This window comes from Primulina eburnea, chromosome 2 (genome assembly GCF_022965805.1).
Source record: "Primulina eburnea isolate SZY01 chromosome 2, ASM2296580v1, whole genome shotgun sequence".
Lineage (NCBI taxonomy): Eukaryota > Viridiplantae > Streptophyta > Magnoliopsida > Lamiales > Gesneriaceae > Primulina > Primulina eburnea.
In genome coordinates, this window is record NC_133102.1 from 38,050,138 (window position 1) to 38,072,883 (window position 22,746).

Below are 22,746 nucleotides of genomic sequence, written 5' to 3' on the forward strand. Positions count from 1 at the left end.
CCCTCTATTGAGTTTTCTGTCCTTTTTTTCTCTATAATTGCTATATTTTATTATGTGAAATTATCATTTTGAATTTTTTAAAAGCTTGGATTTTATAGGAAACATTGAAGGATTATTATTTAAATAAGATATTATTAAAGTATTAATAAACTCGATTATTGGAAATTTGATATAAAAAAAAATAACTAATATTATAAAATTTAGAATTTGATTTTTCTTTACATTTGATCGAAGCAATCCAATTAAAATAATTATCTTTCTTTACATTTGGTCAAAATGAATGAAGCGATAAATGAAAAATTATTTAGTTCAAGAACATTTCAATTCATTGGTTAAAGATTGGTTTTGGTGTTGGGTTTGTGGGAAAAATTTGTTAAAATTTGATATTTACTATTTTAATGATATTCAATATCATTTAAGATTGAAAAGTTTCACCAGTCGACTAGTTTCACTAGAGATGAAGAAAGGATTTCATGTACTTTAATAATCATTTATTAAAAGCATAGTGGTGTACCATCATTTAAAGTCTTTGGAATTGTTTAAATTTTTATTTTTAAATAAGCATGTGATAGGTAAGTAAATTAGTCCTTCACAATAATAACTTTTTTCATGATCTAATATGTTGGTTTCTCTAATGGAAGCTCAAGGCGACGAGAAGAAAAATAAGTTTTTATTTTTTAAACCAAAAGATAGTACATCCACTAAAGAGGAGCATTCTCCAACTAATGCTGGGATATCAATATGGCAATGTCTTGTCGATGAAAGAGATGTAATCAGACGAGATTATAGCTTAAGAGGGTCATATAAACCTGTTATGGAATATCTGCGAACCAAATTAAAAGAACAATATTGGCTATTTCAAAAATGTTGGTTTGAACCATTTCTGTGGTTGGAGTATTCTCATAATAAAGATGTGACTTTTTGACCTCTCTGATACCACTTGTTAGGATCGGTTAAGGCTAATTATGTATTTAGAATGAGGGATGAATAAACACTTCAATTTATGTTATCTTTTTCGAAAATAAATCAGTTATTTAAGGAACTGATTCAGAAATATTGTAGTCCATATCAATCCGTTAACTAATGATTGTAATGCGAAAATAAAATAAAAGATAGATTGAATATGTTTGGATAAGGTATTAAAAACAGAATGAATAGGATGATGAACACAAAGAATTTTATTAATGTTCGGGGTCTCCAACTGCTCCTATATCACCCCTTCTATCTCAAGGATAGAATTTCACTAAAAAAAACTTTGATTGATTAAAAAGATTTGTAATAAAACACTTCAGTTGGATTTATATAATGTCAAACTGAAACTCTTAGCTTACCTTCTTACTTAATAGTTTGATAATTTAATAGCTCTAATAAGTAGCATGAATGCTACGAATACAACAATGAAGTAATAGCTAAATTGTGCGATCTATAAACTGAATAAACTTGAAAGTAAATCGTAGATAACTGATAGTTTTTCTGTTGGTATTTCGTCTTTTGTCTCGTAACATTTGTTCAACTGAACTCATCAGCTATAAATAGTTTTCGATTCCAACGGTCACATTGAATGCACTTAATGGTTAATATCTGTTTAATCGTCTTCTAATCCATGTGGATGACTTTATTCTGATAGAGGTACGATATATCAGACTGTTTTGTTTCGTCTATTCTGCTTTGGTACAAACTCTCAGTTTATCTGTTAAGTATTTCAAAATGTAGCTGATGATGTGGCTAACTGATCAAGATTCAAGTTGATCGACTGATCAGTTCAGCTAGATTATATTAGTTCTAACTGATGTCTTCTCAGTTTGAATACTTTAGTTGAGTTTGGTCATTTCAGTTGAGTTTTGCGAAGTCTTAATTTTTGATCTTCAGTCTGTTTAATGAGCTTCGAATCATCAGTTTTAAGATTTATTTATTCTTATAAGAACTTTAGTCTGTTAACTTCATTTCGTAATCCATTTAAGTCCGACGAGACTTCTTTCAGTTATGACCTCGCAGTTGTGTCAGTTCAATTTGGTTCTTCAGTGATTTTACGAATTTGTTTGTCAAACTCTGAAACTCATAAATTCCAACATAAAATAATTAATCTAAATTATTTTCGAAAAAGATATAATTAACACGGGTCTTTACATTGATCCAAAAAGTTGTTCCTGAGGCATGGGCGAATAATGATTATTTCTCTAGATGAGACATTCTAGAACTATACTTTTTTATTGTAACACCAGAACCTGCTGTAAATGGCTCACAAGATGCTTTTCATTTCATCAAACTTAAGAGGCCATACATGAATGCCCATAAATTCACCAAGGATATTTCCACCAAATGAAACACTTCTTGTTGTTTCATTTAATAAAGATACATATCCGCTAGAAGAGCATGATGGTTATGGGTTTGTCTCACATAGATAGACATGGTCAATTTTTTTTTTTTAAATTCTATCAGGAAGCAAATAGACTCGCTAGAAATAATGTAACATGGCTCACATTAATAGATGGTCAAAAGAGATATGCTCGGGGTGCCTAAATCAAAAATAACCAAAATTTGGGAATTACTTTCAGCCATTAACTTATCGAAAACATCTTGCAAAAACATAACCAAATGGTGAGGACCACAGAAAAAACATTTTTCTCTGGGACCTCAAAAACATAATATTACTCGACATAAATAAACGAAGGAGGCAGGTGAGATGTGACTCACAACCACACACACACAAAAAAAACATGTTGGACCATTACTAGTAGAAGATTGGACTACCCAACCACTCACTTCAAGACGCTTTCAACACCAACTCATATACAATAAATCAAAAATTAATCTACAAGTTTAAAGTTCGATTCGAAATCCAAATAGAACTTCTATAAATAAGAAGACAGAAGGAAGTTGGGGACATCGACCATTCTCTCCAATTTTCTTTCAAAAAAAAAAATCATTGTAATATTTTCATATTTTTTGTGTATTATATTTCAGCTACCATAATTTATTAAACCAGTTGTCTCCTTTTCTACATCATGTTACTAATGTAATAATATTTAGTATGTTCGAATAAAAATTTATAAGTTTTTGTCTCTCTCGTATATTATTTTCAAAATAAATTCATTAATACACATTGAGGTAGGAAACTAAACAAGTTTGTGCTAGGTATTGCTGAAAAAATCGACATCAGAACCATCAAGTTGCGACCGTCCAATTGGGTTGTGAGGAACAATATGTTAAACTCGGTGGACATGATCCAGTAGCATTTTCGAAAAAAATATAAGATTTATTTTATTTTACGGTCACGATAGAAAGTTAAAACAAATCTAAAATATATAAGTTAGAAACTTTGCATATCCTTATGTATTTAGGCAATATGCCTCTAGACAGACTCGATAAGTATAACATTGTTACATATTAGATTAAAAAAAGTTTTTACAAAATGTTTTAAAATTAAAAATCAATAAAAGTAGAAAATAGAGGTAAATTGAGAATTATGGCATACTTGATTAAAAATAGAAAACAGGAGACATATAACTAGTACGCTAAAAACTTGAAGAACACATGCGAGATTTAATGAAAACAATAGAGAAAAACTAATTAATTATCCCACTTACTAATATTACGACACTCAAAATTTATTAATTTAGAAAACATTTCGATTCAATTTAATCACTTCGATCCAATTAAATCAAAAAATTTCAAAATATCTATTCATTCATCGCTGCTTCAATATTTTTCAAAACATCAATTCATGCAACACTTCTTCAATTACTTTCCCAAAAACAAGTCAAGCCCAATGCAAAAAAAGATTAAATTTCGATAGAGGTTGAAATTGCGCGTAAAGGAAGAAGAACTGAAATAGGACGGGGATAAGTACATTTGTATGTGACTGTTCAAATTTTTGGACACGTGTCAGTCCATGAAAAATTAAGTGACATCGTTTGTACGTGTGATTAAAGCGTGTGTAGAATTTAAGTGAACTACGTGGGGCCATGATTTAAAAACACTATACATTGAAAGATGTACATTAAATACGTAATTAACAGTCACATCACTTATTATGGAATATTTATCGATTTATCAGTTGAATTATTGGAGAAGATCAGTTAGGCCAGCAACTGAGCGACCAGTTATGAGCCGAATCATTTCAGTTAAGGACCAACTTACTATTGTCTTCTCAGTTAACCATTTATATTCAATATCCCCCCTCAATAAATGGATATAAATAAAAGAAGGGTAGGAGAAACTTAGTCTGGATTAGTTAAGTCCATTTTGGTAACTGATGACTCTTCGTCTTCCTCTTGTCTCTTTAAGGGCTGTCTATAAATATGACCATTGTTATTTGATAATAACATCTAAACACTGATGTATTGTTCAAGCAGTTCCAACATCCCTCATCCTTCATGGACACCTTATCGTTTGGATATATGGAAGAAGGCTCTTGAAGAGTTCGTCTTTTCAAAAGTTATGTCCATTTGGACCACGGTTCATGACCTCCAATCAATTCATTGTGATGAGTTTCCTGCTACTGCTAAGCAGAGATCAATTACAAGGAAGTATAAGAGACGTGCTGAGGTCGATCATATTTCTGAGCTTGTTAAAGATTATGTGTTGATTCATCTGATGCTCACGAAGGAATGATATGTACTTGAAAGTATTTCTTTTCCAGAAGCCTTCAAGAGTATCAACAGTCATGATTTGACTAATTGGTTGACTTTTTGGCAAGATGCCGCTGGAGAAGAAATGGATCGTGTAACTTGGTTTATATTTTACCAATAAAATTTTTGTTTCGATTCATTGTTCTTTCCTTAATAGCAAATGAATTGATATCACTTGACAAATAATTAACTGACAATAACTAACTGAACAATTGTTATTTAAATAAAAAATGACGATTGATAATGGCTAACTGAACAGTTATAAAAAAATGACAACTGATAATGACTAACTGAAAATTTATATAAAAGAAAATGACAATTGACATATCACCATCAAATATTAAGATAAATCAATTAAACCAAGAATATTTCGAAAATGATAAATTTATTCCAGCCTTATTGCTATCTTCAGAGCATGATCTATGCTAAAATGATGTCTGACATCAATGTGCTTAGTCCTGGAATAAAGAATTGGGTTGTATGTAATCATCGTGCTTGTATTATCACAAAATATTGGTGATTATTTTGCAATGACTCTATAGTCCATAGTTGAGAAGCTCACAACTGTTTGTAGTAACTGATCAGTTCCCAACTAATCAATCAGTTGTCTGTGTAGTTCAGTTGCTGGTTCAGTTGCCTTCGAAAGTATGAGTGTTTTTCTTCAGTTAATGACAACATGTTTTAGATCAGTTCTCATTCTTTTTAGATCAGTTAGACGCTCAGTTTGGCAAACATCCGAAATTCAGTTTCCAACAGAGTCAACTCCATATATTCACAGGTTAATAAATTTTTCAATTCATGGGAACGATTTCTCTCCTGGGATTGGAATACAGATAAATGCTCAAGAAAATAGTTTACAAAATGCAGACAGACAAACGAGCCAGATTAATCAAAAGATAGGAAATTCATTGATTTTCCGATCTTTTTTTTTCATAACATCATAGAATCAGACTAAGTATATGCTCCATGACCACATATTTATTTAATTTGTACAATATATTTCTCTCTTTTTTTTTTATGAGAGATAATTGGGTCATAGCATATAACTTTAAAATTACATAGATCTTCGACCTTTTTTTTCTCTTTTTTTCTTCAAGAAATATCTATTTTTTCCGTCAAAATAAGAACTCGAGATCTAAACAATAGATAGCCTCTCTCATAATCAATAAAGGCTCGAAAACTTTTTCTTAATCCTTTCCACTCACTCGCAAAGTATGTGTGGGTTTAAAATTTTAGGCAATCTTATCAGGTATATCTTGGGCTATATACTTTAATAACTGATCTTATCACGATAGTTAATCACTCAAAAAGATTTCATAAATCATATTTTTATAGTGATTAGAATATTAAAATTTATTTTTTTTCCAAATAAAAATTTAAACATCCTTAGATAGATTAATAAATTTTCTAATTTAAACTTTCAAACATGTAATGTGTGATATTTTTGCAAAAATTACTAAGATACAAACAATAAACATGGTTTTATTTTAAAATAAATTTTTTTAATATAAAAGTTTTTTTTATAAGTTTGTTCTCCTCCCAATCAGAATATGACATTGTCCATAATGTCAAAATAACTATTAATAAAGAGTACATAATAAAAGAGATATCACCTGAAATTTTATTGAAGATAACAAACTGAAACTAACAGAAACCAATCCACGACTTTTAAATCAATGATCTAACTTTCTTTTCTTACTACTTGATTGTGACCAATTGATCTTTTTTATCATCGGATCAGGCTTATGAAAAAAGCTTCAAAATCATCAATTAATTGGTCAACAGTCGAAGCAGAGATGAGCATTCGTTGTGAATTTTCTGAAATGATATTCTGTTCCACAACTTTATCTAGAAATGTCAACAAAATGTCATAATAATTATTGATATTCAACAAGCACACATTTTTATTATGAATGTTAAGTTGTGCCCAATAAACAATATGAAAAATTTCTTCTAATGTACCAAAATCACCTGGTAGTGCGATAAAAGCATCAAAATTTTCAATCATTTTGGTGATTCTTTCATACATAGAAGAAAATTTCCTTCAGCTAAGGTTATAGGAATAATACCCAAAATCTGACTACCTCCAAGATGAGCAGATGTAAACATATCTCATTAACCTAATATTACCTTCCCCATATACCAAGTGAATTTTTCTTTCAGCCAATATCTTTCCAAGATTATTCGCTGCTTTTACAAAAACTTAATTTTTTCCAGGACTCGACCCATAAAATACACACATATTTTTCGATGTATGTGCAAAGGATCCAGCCATGTTTTTATATTCTTTTTGGTCTGCGAAAATAAATAGAAAGATGAGAGATTTTATAGGGATAATATGTTATCATGACAAAACTATGGGTCACAGCTGTAAGCAGAATAAACATTGAAAACAATAATGACATACATGCATATATACAGTAGTGTGATCGTGGCTCACAATTTTCCTCTGGTTTTACGTCCAGAAACGACTTCAACGACTTCTATGAGTCAAGGATATGCTTTCCATCCAATTTTCTTATAAATTGGCAAACACGATCTTTTTTAGTCGGTTTCTCAAGACTATTACGATGACACTCATCTTGGAATTTTTTCCATAAACGAAGAAGTTCAATATGCACGTGTCAACTAGAATGCGTCTCAAAAGTCAATAAGATGTTATCTAAAGAATCCATACTCAACCCATTCATAATGAAACCAATTTTATCTTCTCTGTTATTGGAAACACATCCCCAAATATCTGCATCGTTTGTCACAAGTCCATCTTGCAAACTTATGACAAACCCCTAACCTTTTGGCCCTTCGTTTTTTCGCATAGTGATTTTTCCTAATCCAGGCATATACCGGATGAGCAATGACTGTGGAACTTCTCCTCCTAATCGGACCTTAGCTTCTATTACAAGACGAATATCTTCTAGAATTCTTTTTGCATTAGCAATCTCAATATTTCACACCTACCTGCATAAATTTTTCTTAGAACATTTTTGGAAACAGATGGAAAATACTTACAAATTTTTTGAGAGAATTTCTTCCATTTTGAAAAGAAAAGAAATGATTTTTTTGTACCAACAATTGTGGGAAACTGATTTAACCGACTATGAGAGTCACAGAGTACGTTATCCACCATTTAACTGAGAAAATAAAAAGATTAAAGAAACCTCAAATAAAAACTAGAAAAATTAAATACAACACAAAAACTCAAATATCAGAAAGAGAAATAAACTCTCCTTGAATGATTTCATTTTCTGAAAATGGTTTAAGTCTTTGTCCATTTACTTTAAAAACATCACTGTTTTAAGGATTTTCAATGTCCACAGCTCGATAAGGGTACACATGTTTTACAACATATGGTTCTGTCCATCTTGATCGTAATTTTTTTGGGAATATGTGAAGTCGAGAATTATAAAACAAAACTTTTTTACCAATCTCAAATGATTTTCTAAGAATTGTTCTATCTTGAAATGATTTGATTTTTGCTTTATAGATCTTTGAATTCTTATACGCGTCATTTCTAAGTTAATCAAGTTCATTAAGTTGCAATTTGCAAAATTTGATTGCATCATCCATGCTTTAATTAAAATTTTGATCGCCCAATAAGTTTATGTTCCAATTCCACAGGCAACTGACAGTGTTTTCCGTAAAACAACCTATAATGAGACATATTTAATGATGTTTTAAAAGTTGTTCGATATGCCCAAAGTGCATCATTAAGTCGCAGAGACCAATCTATTATATCTGGATTAACAATTTTTTCCAAAATTTGCATTATCTCCCTATTAGCTAATGAATCTTCTGAATTTCCTTACGAATAATGGCATCACGTCATTGCTCAGTTGTTCAGCTATCTTCTCAACTGAAACTATTGGCTCTAGTTTCAGTGCGCTTAGGGCAGTTGTAACTGATGGGACTATTGGTTTAGGTCTTTTGATTCTCTGATGACCATAATTTGACATCCCCTTATTTGGGAAGGCCACATATTATTTTTAGAGCAATCTCTTTGTTCGAATGCACCTTTCCTAGTGTATTCATTTCATTTACGATGCAACTCACTCTTTCATCGAATTCATTCATTGATTCTCCAGCTTTCATTTTGATGTTATCGAACTTCTGAACGGCAACTGAAAGTTTGTTCTCCTTAGTCTGCTCGTTGCCTTCACACAACTGAATCAGCTTCTCCCAAATTTCTTGAGCTGATTTACATATTTTGATCTTGCTGAAAGTGTTTTTTATCTAGCGTATTGTAAAGAATGTCTTTGGAAACATTATCCAAGTTTGCCTTTCTTTTATCTTATGTGGTTTACTCATCCCGTGATGTTTCGATACGATGAGGTGCTCCGTCAGTTAGAGCAACAACTGTGTTTGCTTTCATAATTTTCATGGGTCCATCAGTTATGATGTATCACATTTCATCATCCTGTGCAGCTAAATGAGTCTGCATTCTGATTTTTCAATCATCAAACTCCTCTCTGGAAAACATAAGGATTTTGTTGAATGAAAACATGGTTATAAGTTTGAGCGTATGGAATATTCAAGACAAGATTTTGACCTCTCTGATACCACTTGTTAGGATCGTTTAAGGCTAATGATGTGTTTAGAATGTGGGTTGAATAAACACTTCAATTTATGTAATCTTTTTCGAAAATAAATCAGTTCTTTAAGGAACTGATTCAGAAATATTGTGTGTCGTTATCAATCAGTTAACTAATGATTGTAATGCGAAAATAAACTAAAAGATTGAATATGTTTCGATAAGGTATTGAAAACAGAATGAATAGAATGATAAACACAAAAAAATTTATGAATGTTCGGAGTCTTCAATTGCTCTTATGTCACCCTTCTATCTCAAGGATAAGATTTCACTAAAGAACTTTGATTGATTACAAAGATTTGTAATAACTCACTTCAGTTGGACTTATACAATGTCAAACTGAAACTCTTAGCCTATCTTCTTACTTAATAGTTTGATAACTTAATAGCTCTAATAAGTAGCCTGAATACTGCGATTACAACAATGAAGTAAGAGTTAAATTGTGTGCTTTGTAAACTGGATAAACTTGAAAGTAAATCACAGATAACTTATAGTTGTTCTGTTGGTATTTCGTTTTTTGTCTCGTAACATTTCTTCAACTGAACTCATCAGCTATAAATAGTCTTCGATTCCAACGGTCACATTGAATGCATTTAATGTTTATCCGTTTAATCGTTTTCTAGTCCACATAGAAGACTTTATTCTAATAGAGATACGATGTATCAGGCTGTTTTATTTTGTCTATTCTGCTTTGGTATGAACTGTCAGTTTGTCTTTTAAGTATTTCAAAATGTAGCTGATGATGTGGCTAACTGACCAGGAGTCAAGCTGATCGATTGATCAGTTTAGCTGGATTACATCAATTCTAACTGATGTCTTCTCAGTTTGAATACTTTAGTTGAGTTGGTCATTTCATTTCAATTTTGTGAAGTCTTCATTTCTGATCTTCAATCTGTTTAATGAGCTTCAAATCATCAATTTTAAGATTTATTTATTCTTATAAGAACTTTAGTCTATGAACTTCAGTTCTTAATCCATTTAAGTCTAATAAGTCTTCTTTTAGTTACGACCTCTCAGTTGTGTCAGTTCAATTTGCTTCTTCAGTTATTTTACGAATTTGTTTGTCAAACTCTGAAACTCATAAATTCCAACATAAAATAATTAACTAAATTATTGTCAAATAAGATATAATTAGCACGAGTCTATACATTGATCCATGAAGTTGTTCGTGAGGCATGAGCGAATAATGATTATTTGTCTAGATGAGACATTCTAGAACTATACTTCTTTAGTGTAGCACCAGAAACTGCTGTAAACGGCTCACAAGATGCTTTTCATTTCATCAAACTTAGAAGGCCATACATGAATGCCCATAAATTCATCAAGGATCTTTCCACAAAATGAAACACTTCTTGTTATTTTATTTAATAAAGATAACATATCCGCCAGAAGAGCATGATGGTTATGGGTTTGTCTCACATAGATGGACATGGTCAATTTTCGTTTTAAATTCTATCACAGAGCAAAGAGACTCGCTAGAAATAATGTAACATGGCTCACATTAGTAGATGGTCAAAAGAGATATGCCCGGAGTGCCTAAATCAGAAAGAACCAAAATTTGGGAATTACTTTCAGCCAATAACTTATCGAAACCATCTTGCAAAAACATAACCAAATGACGAGGACCACAGAAAAAACATTTTTCTCTGGAACCTTAAAAGCAAAAGATTGCTCAACATAAATAAAGGAAGGAGGCCGGTGAGATGTGACTCTCCACCACACAAAAAAAAAAAAAAAGACAAACAAACAAACATGTTGGACCATTAGCTAGTAGATGATTGGACCACACAACCACTCACTACAAGAGGCTTTCAACATCAACTCACAAACAATAATTCAAAAGGTAATCTACAGGTCTAAAGTCCGAATTCGAAATCCAAATAGAACTTCTACAATTAAAAAAACAGAAGGAAGTTGGGGAAATCAACTATCCTCTCCAATTTTCTTTCAAAAAAATCGTTGTAATATTTTCATATTTTTTTGTGTATTATATTTCAGCGACCATAAGTAACTAAACCAGTTATCTCCTCTTCTACATCATGTTACTAATGTAATAATATTTAGTGTGTTCGGATAAAAATTCATAAATTTTTTCTCTCTCGTGTATTATTTTCAAAATAATTCATTAATACACATTGAGGTAGGAAACTAAACAAAGTTGTACTAGGTGTTGCTGAAAAAATCGACATCAGGGACCATCAAGTTGCGACCGTCCGATTGGGCTGTGAGGAACAATATATAAAACTCGGTAGACATGATTCAATAGCATTTTTGTAAAAAAATATAAGATTTTTTTTTTTTGCGGTCATGATAGAAAGTAAAAACATATCTATAATATATAAGTTAGAAACTTTGCATATCTTTATGTATTTAGGCAATATGCCTTTAAATAGACTCGATAAGTATAATAGTACCACGTACTTAGATTAAAAAAAAATTTACAAAAAGTTTAAAAATTAAAATAAATAAAAGTAGAAAATACAGGTAATATGAGAATTATGGCATAATTGATTAAAAATTGAAAACATGAAACATATAACTAGTACACTAAAAACTTGAAGAAGGCATACGAGATTTAATGAAAACAATGGAGACAAAATAATTAATTATCCGACGTACTAATATTACAACACTCAAAATTTATTAATTTAGAAAATTAATCACTTCGATCCAATTAAATCAAAAAATTTCAAAACATCTATTCATTCAGCGCTGCTTCAATTGCCTTTCCCAAAAACAAGTCAAACCCAATGCAAAAAAGGTTAAATTTCGATGAGAGTTTGTTTTAAAAGAAATTATTTTAAAATAAAAGTTAATCAGTTCGATTTTTAGGAAATTTCAATCCACTAGCTAGATTATCTTTATAAATAGATTCAACTAGATTGATCTGAATTTATTAAAATTTAGAATGGATTTAGAAAAAGCTAGACTAGTTCAAATGTTAACTCCAAAACTGTTGAACATTGGATAGAAGCACAAAGTCTTCAGGTAAAAGCGCAAATATATGTCTTGCGAAGCAAAACTGAAGGAACGGTACTTAACATGCCGCTACACAGTTATGAATCCGTGGCTTCCCGCATACAAACAGTGAGGTACAGATGAACAGCAAGTTTCATCCTGTTCCAGCTTTCCGACGACCAACACGAGCAACAAAACCAGCTTTGATTGGGGCAACTGACCTCCCCGAACCACACTGAACAATAGCACAAATATTTTATTAGTTTGATATATATACATCACATAGCGCAAATCATGTGTGAAACTACATAGAAGCAAGCTACTTCCCATCCCCAGTTTTCTCCTCTAACATGCAAATCGCAAGAGTCTCTTCGAAGATGCAGATCAAAGATGTGCATATCATCCATTAACATTCGACATTGCTACTTAATGTCTAGAAAGCAAATAGCCAGCCTATCTACATTCAGAGGGGTATAAAACTATCTATATTGTAAAAAAGGGAAAACTGAGCCCAAATTCTGTAAAGCAAGAAAATGAACCAAAGATGAGGTCGTGCACCAATTTCTTACTGGAACATTAGACTATATATATATATATATATATATATATATATATATATATATATATATATATACCAAAGATAGGTCGTGCACCAATTTCTTACTGGAACATTAGACAATATATGTATATATATATATATATATTGTCTAATGACAGCCCTCCGTAAAATTGGCGACATTATATGTGCATTCAGTTAGAAATGAAAAATTCCTATGGAATTCAAGGGCCTTCTTTCCAAGACAGGAATTCTCCATAAAGGCATCAAACATAGTTCAAAAGCATCCTTCAACCCAGGCAATGCCCGAACCTATTTTAATAACATGGTCTTCATAAAAAATGGATTGCCTTGCAACACCTTCGGGGAGGGAATTGCATAAAATTGTAAGACCAAAAAGAGGATTACAATTTCCCCAAGAGATTACAATTTCCCCAAGAGACAAGGGAGAAAGAGGGTGAAGAAGGGGTAAGCGAGAAAGAGTTTCAATTTTGCATGGGACCAGCAAACTCTTCAGAATACTCAGGTGATGCAGTCAACTAATAATTGCTTCATGAAATTATAGCTGATGTAATTCCCAAAGTTGCAACATTTCACCAAGTCAACGGTTTTAGATTGTTGAATTTGCAACAAGTTTTTCATCATATCATAAATCATAGAAGGGAAAATGAGAGCTGACAGCTACCTTTTCACATCTGAGAAAGAAGAGACGGTTCTCCTTTGAAAGGATGGTATCTGGACTCTTGCAGCCATTGCATATGACATATTCATCTGGACACAAGATTCAGAAACAAAAGAGTTCCAAGACGAGTAAATTAGGTGGTTCTTCAAGTATATTGTCAATAAATAACAAGACAAGAAAATAAAGCACCCAATAATGAAAGTTATGACATATGCACTACTAGTAATATGGTTTTTAACCGGAACTAATGCAAAAGGAAGCAAAAATTTAGAATCTAAAACTTACTGAACAAATTTCAGAATTAGGCAATAACAAATAAGCACCTAATAGTTGAATCCACTTTCGGCATGTTCTACTATTGAATTTGAGAGCAAGGCAATAACTTACTGATATAACGCCTGAGAATTCCCTCAAAATTCTTAGGTGCAAACCTCCCCTTGACCACCAATCTTTGTTGCCCATCCAGTGACCCACTTGTTCCCATTTCAGCCAGCAAGAAAGTCATCACATGCTCCGGCTGTCTATGCATCCTATAAAAGAGAGAGACATGGGATGATCAATTAACATATAATAATGTCACGAGGGGGAGGAAAATTTTGAACATCCCAAAACACTACCTGGTCAATAAAAATATAGTGTTAAATTACTAAACAAATAACCAAGCAGATAGATAAAACGAAACAATAAAATGCAACTATTTAATCTTTGAAAGATCAAGCAGTCTTTTGCAGCAAAACTACAAAAGAAAACCAGCAAAAGACAAAACCAGAAATCCACAAATAATCCAGTCAGAAATTCAATGGTTTTTACCACAAGATCACAAATAACATACGTTTTGCAAAGATCCATGAAATTGACAAAAACGGTTTTCTTTGTTCCTTCGCGGAGAACTTGAGGAGGCCTCATGACAGTCCTTCGCCTATCACCAGCAAGTTCGGGATTATTTTCTCGGAGGATGTTAAAAACTCGCCCAAGAAGCTACACAAGGTAATATAAAAATAAGCATATCTCCCAAACTACCTAAAGAGAAATAATCAATGATGCAAAAATGCATAATATAGGAAGATCAGACATAACAAAATAAATTTAAATAATATAGTAAGGACATCATACAAGATCATAATTTTTATAATATAAAACATCTTGTGAAATCACTGATTACATAACAAGAATATAATGCCATTGGGTCATACATGAGCGTGCAACTAACATTAAAAGGCCCATCTGCATTCCCAGTGAAGAAAATTCTAGGTTCACAAAAATCTTCCCCCGGTACTTGAAACAGTGATTGTATAACTCGTTACAACACAGCTTAATGCTGGAACTAAAATGAGATCGTTGAGAAATTAATAGTTGTATATTTTCATTCCAAACTATATCCCAAAGGCCGAAGTTTTTTATTCCATACTTGCATACAATTGAGAATACATAGTTTAATTCAAAAACAAAGCATCAGACTAAACAGTCGATCAAATCTCAGACTAACACAAGCTAGACAAAAAGAAGAAAAGATCACAACACGCCATTGTTGTCCACAATTAAATTAATCAAGAAGCACAAAGCTCCGAGGCCACCTACCAAACAATTATCATAGCTCATCATCTCTCCCTTTAAATCATAATGTTTTTTAAACAAAAAACAAGTCACCATTTTCTGCAGGTTGTTAAATGTCGGGGCATTTCCCAGAAAAATATTATGGGATGTACATAGTACATACATGCAAAACTTTGCACTCTGTACTTTGATACTACTTTCCATGTTCTTACTTTTCCATACTTACTCATACAATTCACAGCAATCTGTGAACCGAAAAGCTATAAAACATAGCATATATCAAATGAATTTGGCCAGCAAAACTACCCCATAATTTATAAAGGTCCGCAAAATTAAATATGTAAAAACCATTCTCTTCGCCCCACTATTTACCATAAAAAGAAATAGCTCTATCAACCACAAAATTAACAATAACAGTAAAACACTGAATAATTCATAATTATTTAGGGCGCAAGACGCAATGATGTCATGGAACCTTAGTTAATATTATTAGCAACAAAAAATTATACTTCACGTGCAATTGAATAATAATATAAATCAAAAGCTAAATAGTAATGCTTTGAAATAAATATAAAATAATTTAAACTAAATCAGTAAAGCTCTCTTTGTTAACTAATATTACTGATTTGCGGATGAAAGGATGAGGCACCAAAATTATATTTTTTGGAGGTCTTCGGTGCAAAAACAGAGGTATATATAAATTAGCATCGAGTGTAGGGTGTAGGGAACTAAATGCAGACTTTGGAAATTAATTGTTAGGCAAGGGAGGGTTAATCACAAGGTTATAGGGTTTAGGAAAGGCTGGTAAATCACAGTTTCTGGTGAATGTGCACTGGTTTAAAGCTATTTTTAACAATAAACAAATACTGGGCTGGGAGATCTGGGATTTATTTAATGTAAAACTTTGGATATTACATTTTTTTACTAGAGATTCTTGAAGCGCGCTTCACTGCACTTCGGGCACAAGTTTGAAGTGCGCCTCACTGAGCTTCACCCGCAACTTGAGCCCCATGAGAGGCATGCACTTCAGCACAACTTTCTAAAGTGCTGCGCCTCGGACACCTCCTAGGTGCACGGGCCACACCTGGCTCCTCTCAGAACCTCAGCCTCAGGCGAGCGAGGCGCTCACACAACCATGGAATAGTTCCACGATTAATTTAAGGGATCCTAAATGTTTGGAATTTTTTTTTATTAAGCTCAAGGCAGTGAACAGGAAATACCTCTTCATATTCATAATCACGATCACTTCCTTCCCAAGGGTAACTTTGCAGGATAATTCCTTGCCCTTCCTCATCCTCTCCAATTGTTTCTAAATCTAAAATTTTAAAAATTAAGAGGTACTATTCTTCCAGATAAGAAAATGCAAAAATCAAATGCAACGTCACATAAGAATTCCAAACAAACCCAACCATCCAATTCATCCTCAATATTCTCTGGTTCATCATCCAGATCAGTATGCACCTACAAAGGTGAAACATAAGGTTAATTCAAAAGAAAGTCACAAACAAGTCATCATTTTAGGGGGGAAAGGGAAGATAACACAATGACTAACTGGTTTTTTCTTCTTCTTTTTCAGACCAGCAAATGAAGTTTCAAGACCATCAGAAACTGCATGACAAAGTAGTACAAATATGAGCACATGTATTGCCATCCCAAGAAAGGGGGTTCCAAAAAGAAAATAGTTATAAAAACTTCTGCAACAGGAAAAGGTATGTACCAGACAAGCTCTCTGTTTTCTCAGCTAGAGTTTCAACAGACTCCTCTTCAACTGGATCTTGAATTACAGTCTTCTTCTTTTTCTTCTTTTTTGTGGGGTCAAAAGGAGCAATCTGCAACTATTAAAGAACAAAATAACAAATAATTCCCTGTAATCAAAATTATATAGTTTTCACATGGCTACACATCGATAATGAGATGAATATCAGAACATATTTCACTTCGAATAACATAAATTGATCTCAAATGTGTAATAGAGTTATAAGGTTTGGTACTCTCCACAAGCAGTAAACATGAAAGGCCATATCTATATAAAACCAGGAAAAGAAAAGAACAAAAGGCCATATCTCTTTCATCAAAATGCTTATAATTAATGACTTCCAGTGAATGATTCTTGACTGGCAATGAAGGATTCTAGGTCCAAAAATAACCGCATAAAAACCTCGGCTCCTGATTCTTTAACAGAGTATAAAAGAAACAAAACAGGATGAAAATTAAGCAACTCTCACTAAAAATAATAAGGCCTTCAACATAAACTTACATCATCCTTGATCTCGTCTTTCATTTGGTTCTGATTTTCTTCATCATCCATGATAGATCTAAAACAAAAATTAAAGCGTCAATCAACAAAAATTCATCAGAAGATAACACCACACTTCGAAACAAGTAAAATAACGTGAAAATAAAATTCCAATTTTAACATATCTTAAATCCAAAATTGAAATCAAGACGCAAACTACAAACGAACATAAAACAAGACCCTAGACAAATTTATTTCAGAAAACCCTAGACAAATTTATTTCAGAAAGGGGTAAAATACCTGCAGCCTAAGAACCCTAAAAAGCCTGAGATTAACTGAAGAAGGTTCAGAGAATGGAAATCTGCGGCTCATGTTTTGGGAGAAGGAAGCTTAAATTTATTGAGCATCATGGGCTTTACAAGCCAATGGGCTTTACATGACAAATGGGCTTCCTTTGCCAAACCGTTTACAAATACGTTAGAAAAAATTCCTTTAAAACATTGAAATTTTTTTCAAATTCAAAGAAAACATACTTGTTTTTTTTTTTTTCTAAACATAAAATCTTAGAATAATTAAAACCCATCCATATTTACATTTTTTTTTCGATTTCCACAAATTATCTTTATTAACTTAATTTCAAAAAGTAGTAATTATATGACAGTGCATTTTTTTCTATATTTTAAAAATAATTTAAAAAATTATAAGATCTTTACAATCATTGTTTTCATAAAATAAATGATTTAACTCTATTGAAATAAAATATTAGTAATTTTTTAAAAACAAAACATCCCAAAATTATTTTTTAGTCCAATAATTTGAACTAAACGTAAAGAGATATTATATTTGGTGCGGAAATATTTTGGTTCTAAGCTTCTTGGAACAATCTACAAGTAATCATTTGAGTCCAAGATCAGTTCATGTAGTTGAAGCCAAATGAGTTATGAGATTAATTTGAATGGCAAATCAGTTCTTGAAAGGTTAAGTGTAAAGGCTGAAGAGTGAGCCTTATTTGAGACCGTTCACGAATTATAATCTGTGAGACGGGTCAACCCTACTCATATTCACAATAAAAAGTAATATTCTTAGCATAAAAAGTAATATTTTTTCATGGGTGACCCAAATAAGAGATCTGTCTCACAAATACGACCTGTGAAACGGTCTCACACAAGTTTTTGCCAAGACCGAAAGCTGGAGAAGTTATTTATCATTCCAATGTGTATGGCCCGAGATTTAATTACTGTAATCAGATGTTGATTAATTGACAAGATTTTGATAAATGAAGGTTTTAGGAGTTCAAGTGACGAAGCCGGGCATTGGTTTATTTTAAGCCAAGATGTTGAACCGAATATCTCGCGCCCGAGCTGTAGAAAAGAACCGCCCGAGCGCCAGTTTTACTTATTGGACAGAATGTTTGGCGCCCGAGCGGTATAATATTACCGCCCGAGAGCCAGGAGATGCTCAGCCGAGTATCTCGACAGAAACGGCCGCGCCCGAGCGGTAAGTTTTCACAGCCCGAGCGCCGAACAAGCGCCCGAGCGGAAATTCATGACCGCCCGAGCGCGAATCATGCAAAACAAGAACGAGCCACTTGGCCATACATGCAACGCGCGCGTGTGTATATATATATATATATATATATATATATATATATATATATATATATAGAAAAAGAAAAACCGAAGGAGAGAGTTTGACGTGGAGATTTGGGAATTGTGAACGATCCGCCCGTCTGTTTTTGAATCCGAGTACATCACCGAGTTCCTAGCGACGACAGCTACAACTGGACGTAAGTTTTGTTACGTTTAGGCACGAGTTGAAATCATGATATTTTCATAATCGAATATGAATCGTATATGGTGTTTCTGATACAGTAGACATTGTATAATTGAAGACATATTGAAGAACAGACTGTTTATGTCATTGTTATGATTTTCGGAGTTGATTTGATTGAGATTCGATATCAGATTTGTATTATTGTTGTTGATTATGAATTGTACTGATACTGATTAGGAATTCTGATATTATACTTGCGATGTTGAGATTGACGGGGTTATCGAAGCTGTATTGATATGCCGTCGAAACATCAGTTGATTTAGAGTGATCAGATTCAGTAATAATTTCGATGATATCGTTGATATGAATTAGATTGTACCTTGTTCAGATATGGATCAGATTATATATTGATTTGAGTATTGATCAGAACAGATCTTGAATAAGTTGTATATTGATATTGTGTCTATTCGATATTGTCATGTCAGATTGGATATGGACAGATGTGACTTCGAGACTTCGATTTCGTCAGACCAAGAAGATAAAGGTATAAATAAATGTTGATTCGGGATTGCACAACTCAAGTTAAGTTTGACTTGAATTTCCCTAAATCACATACTTTATTTTATTGCATTGATATTTGCAGATTATCAGATTGATATGTTAATCTATCGACTTAGAGCAGAGTCATAGTTGGAGTCTATGACAGATCAGCCTAGCTAGGGCAGAACCGCCGAGTCTTTGTTAGAACAGCTGAGACTCTAGACTTACGGTGTATCGATGAGCTTAGATGTAGATCGACTTCTATTGTAGACATTCGATACAGCATGCCGAAGTCTAAATTAGATTGGGATCCCTAGGATAGAAATAAGTTGAGATAAGATAATAAGGCATGGACTTAAATACAGATTTGTATTAATTCATGTGGTCAGATTTGATACATGCTTCAATGTTTGTTTATGCTCTTATATATGTTTTATATGATTGCATGCTTACATTGTTTATACTGGGATATTTATATCTCACCGGAGTTATCCGGTTGTTGTCTTGTTTTGTATGTGTGCATGACAACATGTGGGACAGGATCGGGGTCAAGAAGATGATGAGAGGAGATCGAGATTAGAGTGGTGATTCCGGACTTGGATGTAGACTTGGTTTGATACTTGAAATTTAGTAGTTGAACCTTAGACTAGTTTGAATAATTATTGTACCTTATTGTACTTTTGTACTGAGATGTATATGAGTTACATTCCATTACCTTCCGCACTTGCATTTTAAAAAGAAAAATTTTTAGACCCTGTTTATCTTAATTGATAATTGAATTAGTCCCAATGACGATTAAGAAGATGATTAGCGTCCGGGTCCCCACAACAGGTGGTATCAGAGCGATAGATCCTTTAGACTGAGATAGAAGAGAATGAGCGGGGTAGATTAAGTTTTCTTTCCTTGCATGTGATTGTTAGCATGAGATTTATTTTAATGTTGATTGACTTGGTGTATGCTAGCATGACATTATGCTTTACTGCTTTGAAATACATGTTATCTAATTATCTGATTAAATTGGTAATATGTATTATTGAGTATGAATCAGATTTGATTCTTGATCCGCAGTAAGATGATCAGAGAAAGATTTGAACAGATTTGTAGTATTTGGGTACTAATGTTTTGATAATCAGATATACCTCCACGAAGAATTCCAGAAAGGGGTAGTACTTCGACTGAACAGATAGATGTATCAGAAACTCAGATGGAAATAAAGTTGAAAGAGTTTCAGTTATTGCAGCCGCCGATTCTGAGTGGTATCGAGACGTCTGAAGATTGTGAAAATTGGTTTGATGACTTAGAAATACTTTTCGATTTACTTGATTGTACAGATGAACAAAGAGTTAAAATGGTGCCTAACCAGTTACGAGAAGCCGCCAGAAGTTGGTAGATTACAAGTAAAAGAATGTTAGAACAGAGAGGTACAGTGATTTCGTGGGAAATATTCAGAACTGAATTTTATCGAAGATTTTTCTCATTTTCGTACCGAGGGGACAAGAAAGCAGAGTTTGAGAATTTGAGACAAGGTCAACTGAATATTGAAGGATATGTTACTAAATTCTTTACTCTACTGCGTTTTGCTCCTCATATAGTCGGAAATGATGAAGCTGTAGCGGATCAGTTCATCAGAGGATTGAATTCGGAGATAGTTGCATTGATGAATATACAACGACCTTACCATTTTGCTGATGTCTTGAGTAGAGCGAAGAGAGCAGAGGCGAGTCTGATTAGACAACTAGAAAGGGTGTGTACGATGCAACCCCAGACACAGCAATCCCCTCTCCGATTTGATCGCGGCAGCACGAGTGGAAAGCAAGATTTGCTGAAAGCTCGAAAAAAACAGTTTAAGAAGTTAGGGAGCGGACTGAGTGGTTCATCTCGCTCCAGTGGTTCTAGCCCAAATTATACCGGAGTGTATTGCAGAACTTGCGGAGGGAGACATTCCACGGAGCAATGCCAGGGAGTGACTGGTAGTTGTCGTATCTGTCGACAGCCGGGACACTTTGCTAGAGTTTGTCCCCAGAAAAGTTCTCGAAGATTTCAGGGAGCAGGACCATCTGGTAGCAGTGACCGAGGAACAGATTCAAGAGGCACTTAATGATATAGTGGCACGTTGATAGGATCGGTTATCACACTAAGAGTGTTTAGAAGGGGGGTTGAATAAACACTCACACTTAAAATTGTTCTTTAAGAATATTTGAGTTCAGTTTAGTGACAAACTGAAACTCGGAATCTTGTTGGTCAACAACAATCAGTTAAACTGGAGTAGTTGCGGAAAGTAACTGACTGAAAGATAGAATACAAAACTGAAATAAATATGCAAGAGTTGTTTCTGGATGTTCGGAGAATTTAATTACTCCTACGTCACCCCTTCTATCACAAGGATAAGATATTCAGTAAAATACTTTGATCAAATACAATACTTGTACAGACCCACTTCAGTTTGGACTTACAACTGCCAAAACTGAAACTCTTAGTTATACACAATGTTTTCAGTACGTAACTGATATTTGCACAATTGAGTCTAACAACTTTTTAGAGAGTGCTAATAAGCTCAGATTGTAGCCTTGATTGCTACGAGTAATTCAAATGAGAGTGAGCTGAGATTTTGACAGAGTAACAACAAGCTTAAGATTTGAATGATTGTCACTACTTCATCTGCTGTTCTTCAGTTGTATTTATATTTCTTTTTCAACGGTAACTTTGATATGCATTTGAATTCTAGTATCCGTTGATTTCTTCTTCATCATTCCTTGGGCAAAGTTCTTCTTCATTGATTGTGATACGGCGTCTTAAATGCAATAGCCGAAACACATTGTTCTATGCTGTAGTGATCGAGGTGCGACACTCTTGTAATTCGTTTGTCTCCTTTGGTCTTTCCCGAGATGTCTTCAGTTGAGAAGCTTTTAAGACATTATGTTTTTAACTGATCACTTTCAACTGATCATTTTACTTCGTATCATTGTGTCAACTGTCTTCAGTTGCCGACTATGCTTGTGCTCATCAGTTGATTCATATTTTGTTAATTGATTGATTTACGTTTTGTCAAACTCCAGAATCTTGTTTCCAACAATTTCCCCCTTTATGGTGTTTGACAAAACCAAGTGATTTAAGGTCGGATAGCTGAGCTCTTTGTAGACTATGCAGCTGAATTATAAAATAACTGGGTTTCTTGTAGATAACATAAAGACTGAGAATAATATCTGGATTCCTTGTAGATAACATAAA

General features: G+C 33.2%; 1 protein-coding gene across 4 annotated transcripts; it reads right to left on the reverse strand.

The window, feature by feature from the left end:
* Nucleotides 1–12,091: 12,091 nt before the first annotated feature.
* LOC140823103 (eukaryotic translation initiation factor 2 subunit beta) lies at nt 12,092–17,622 on the reverse strand. Of its 4 annotated transcripts, none has more exons than XM_073184248.1 (10): nt 17,506–17,622; nt 17,227–17,284; nt 16,687–16,798; nt 16,522–16,577; nt 16,379–16,430; nt 16,190–16,278; nt 14,248–14,393; nt 13,803–13,945; nt 13,419–13,504; nt 12,092–12,412 (listed from the first exon to the last, which is right to left on the reverse strand). In XM_073184248.1, exons 2-10 carry the CDS (start codon nt 17,275–17,277, stop codon nt 12,332–12,334), a joined length of 816 nt encoding a protein of 271 aa, XP_073040349.1. In that variant the 5' UTR covers nt 17,278–17,284; nt 17,506–17,622; the 3' UTR covers nt 12,092–12,331. The 4 variants fall into 4 exon arrangements, with proteins under 4 accessions (XP_073040349.1, XP_073040347.1, XP_073040348.1 ...); XM_073184246.1 differs by having other exon boundaries at nt 16,190–16,284; XM_073184247.1 differs by having other exon boundaries at nt 16,687–16,804.
* Between the last annotated feature and the right edge of the window lie 5,124 nt (nt 17,623–22,746).

Bases quoted from the DNA above. Each gene is read 5' to 3' on its own strand.
- LOC140823103 (XM_073184245.1), bottom strand. From the start codon at position 17,277: ATGGATGATGAAGAAAATCAGAACCAAATGAAAGACGAGATCAAGGAT. The intron at 16,431-16,521 runs GTTAGTCATTGT...TCACCTTTGTAG, and splicing joins AAAAGAAGAAGAAAAAACCA to GTGCATACTGATCTGGATGA. The intron at 14,394-16,189 runs GTATTTCCTGTT...TACCTTGTGTAG, and splicing joins GTGATTATGAATATGAAGAG to CTTCTTGGGCGAGTTTTTAA.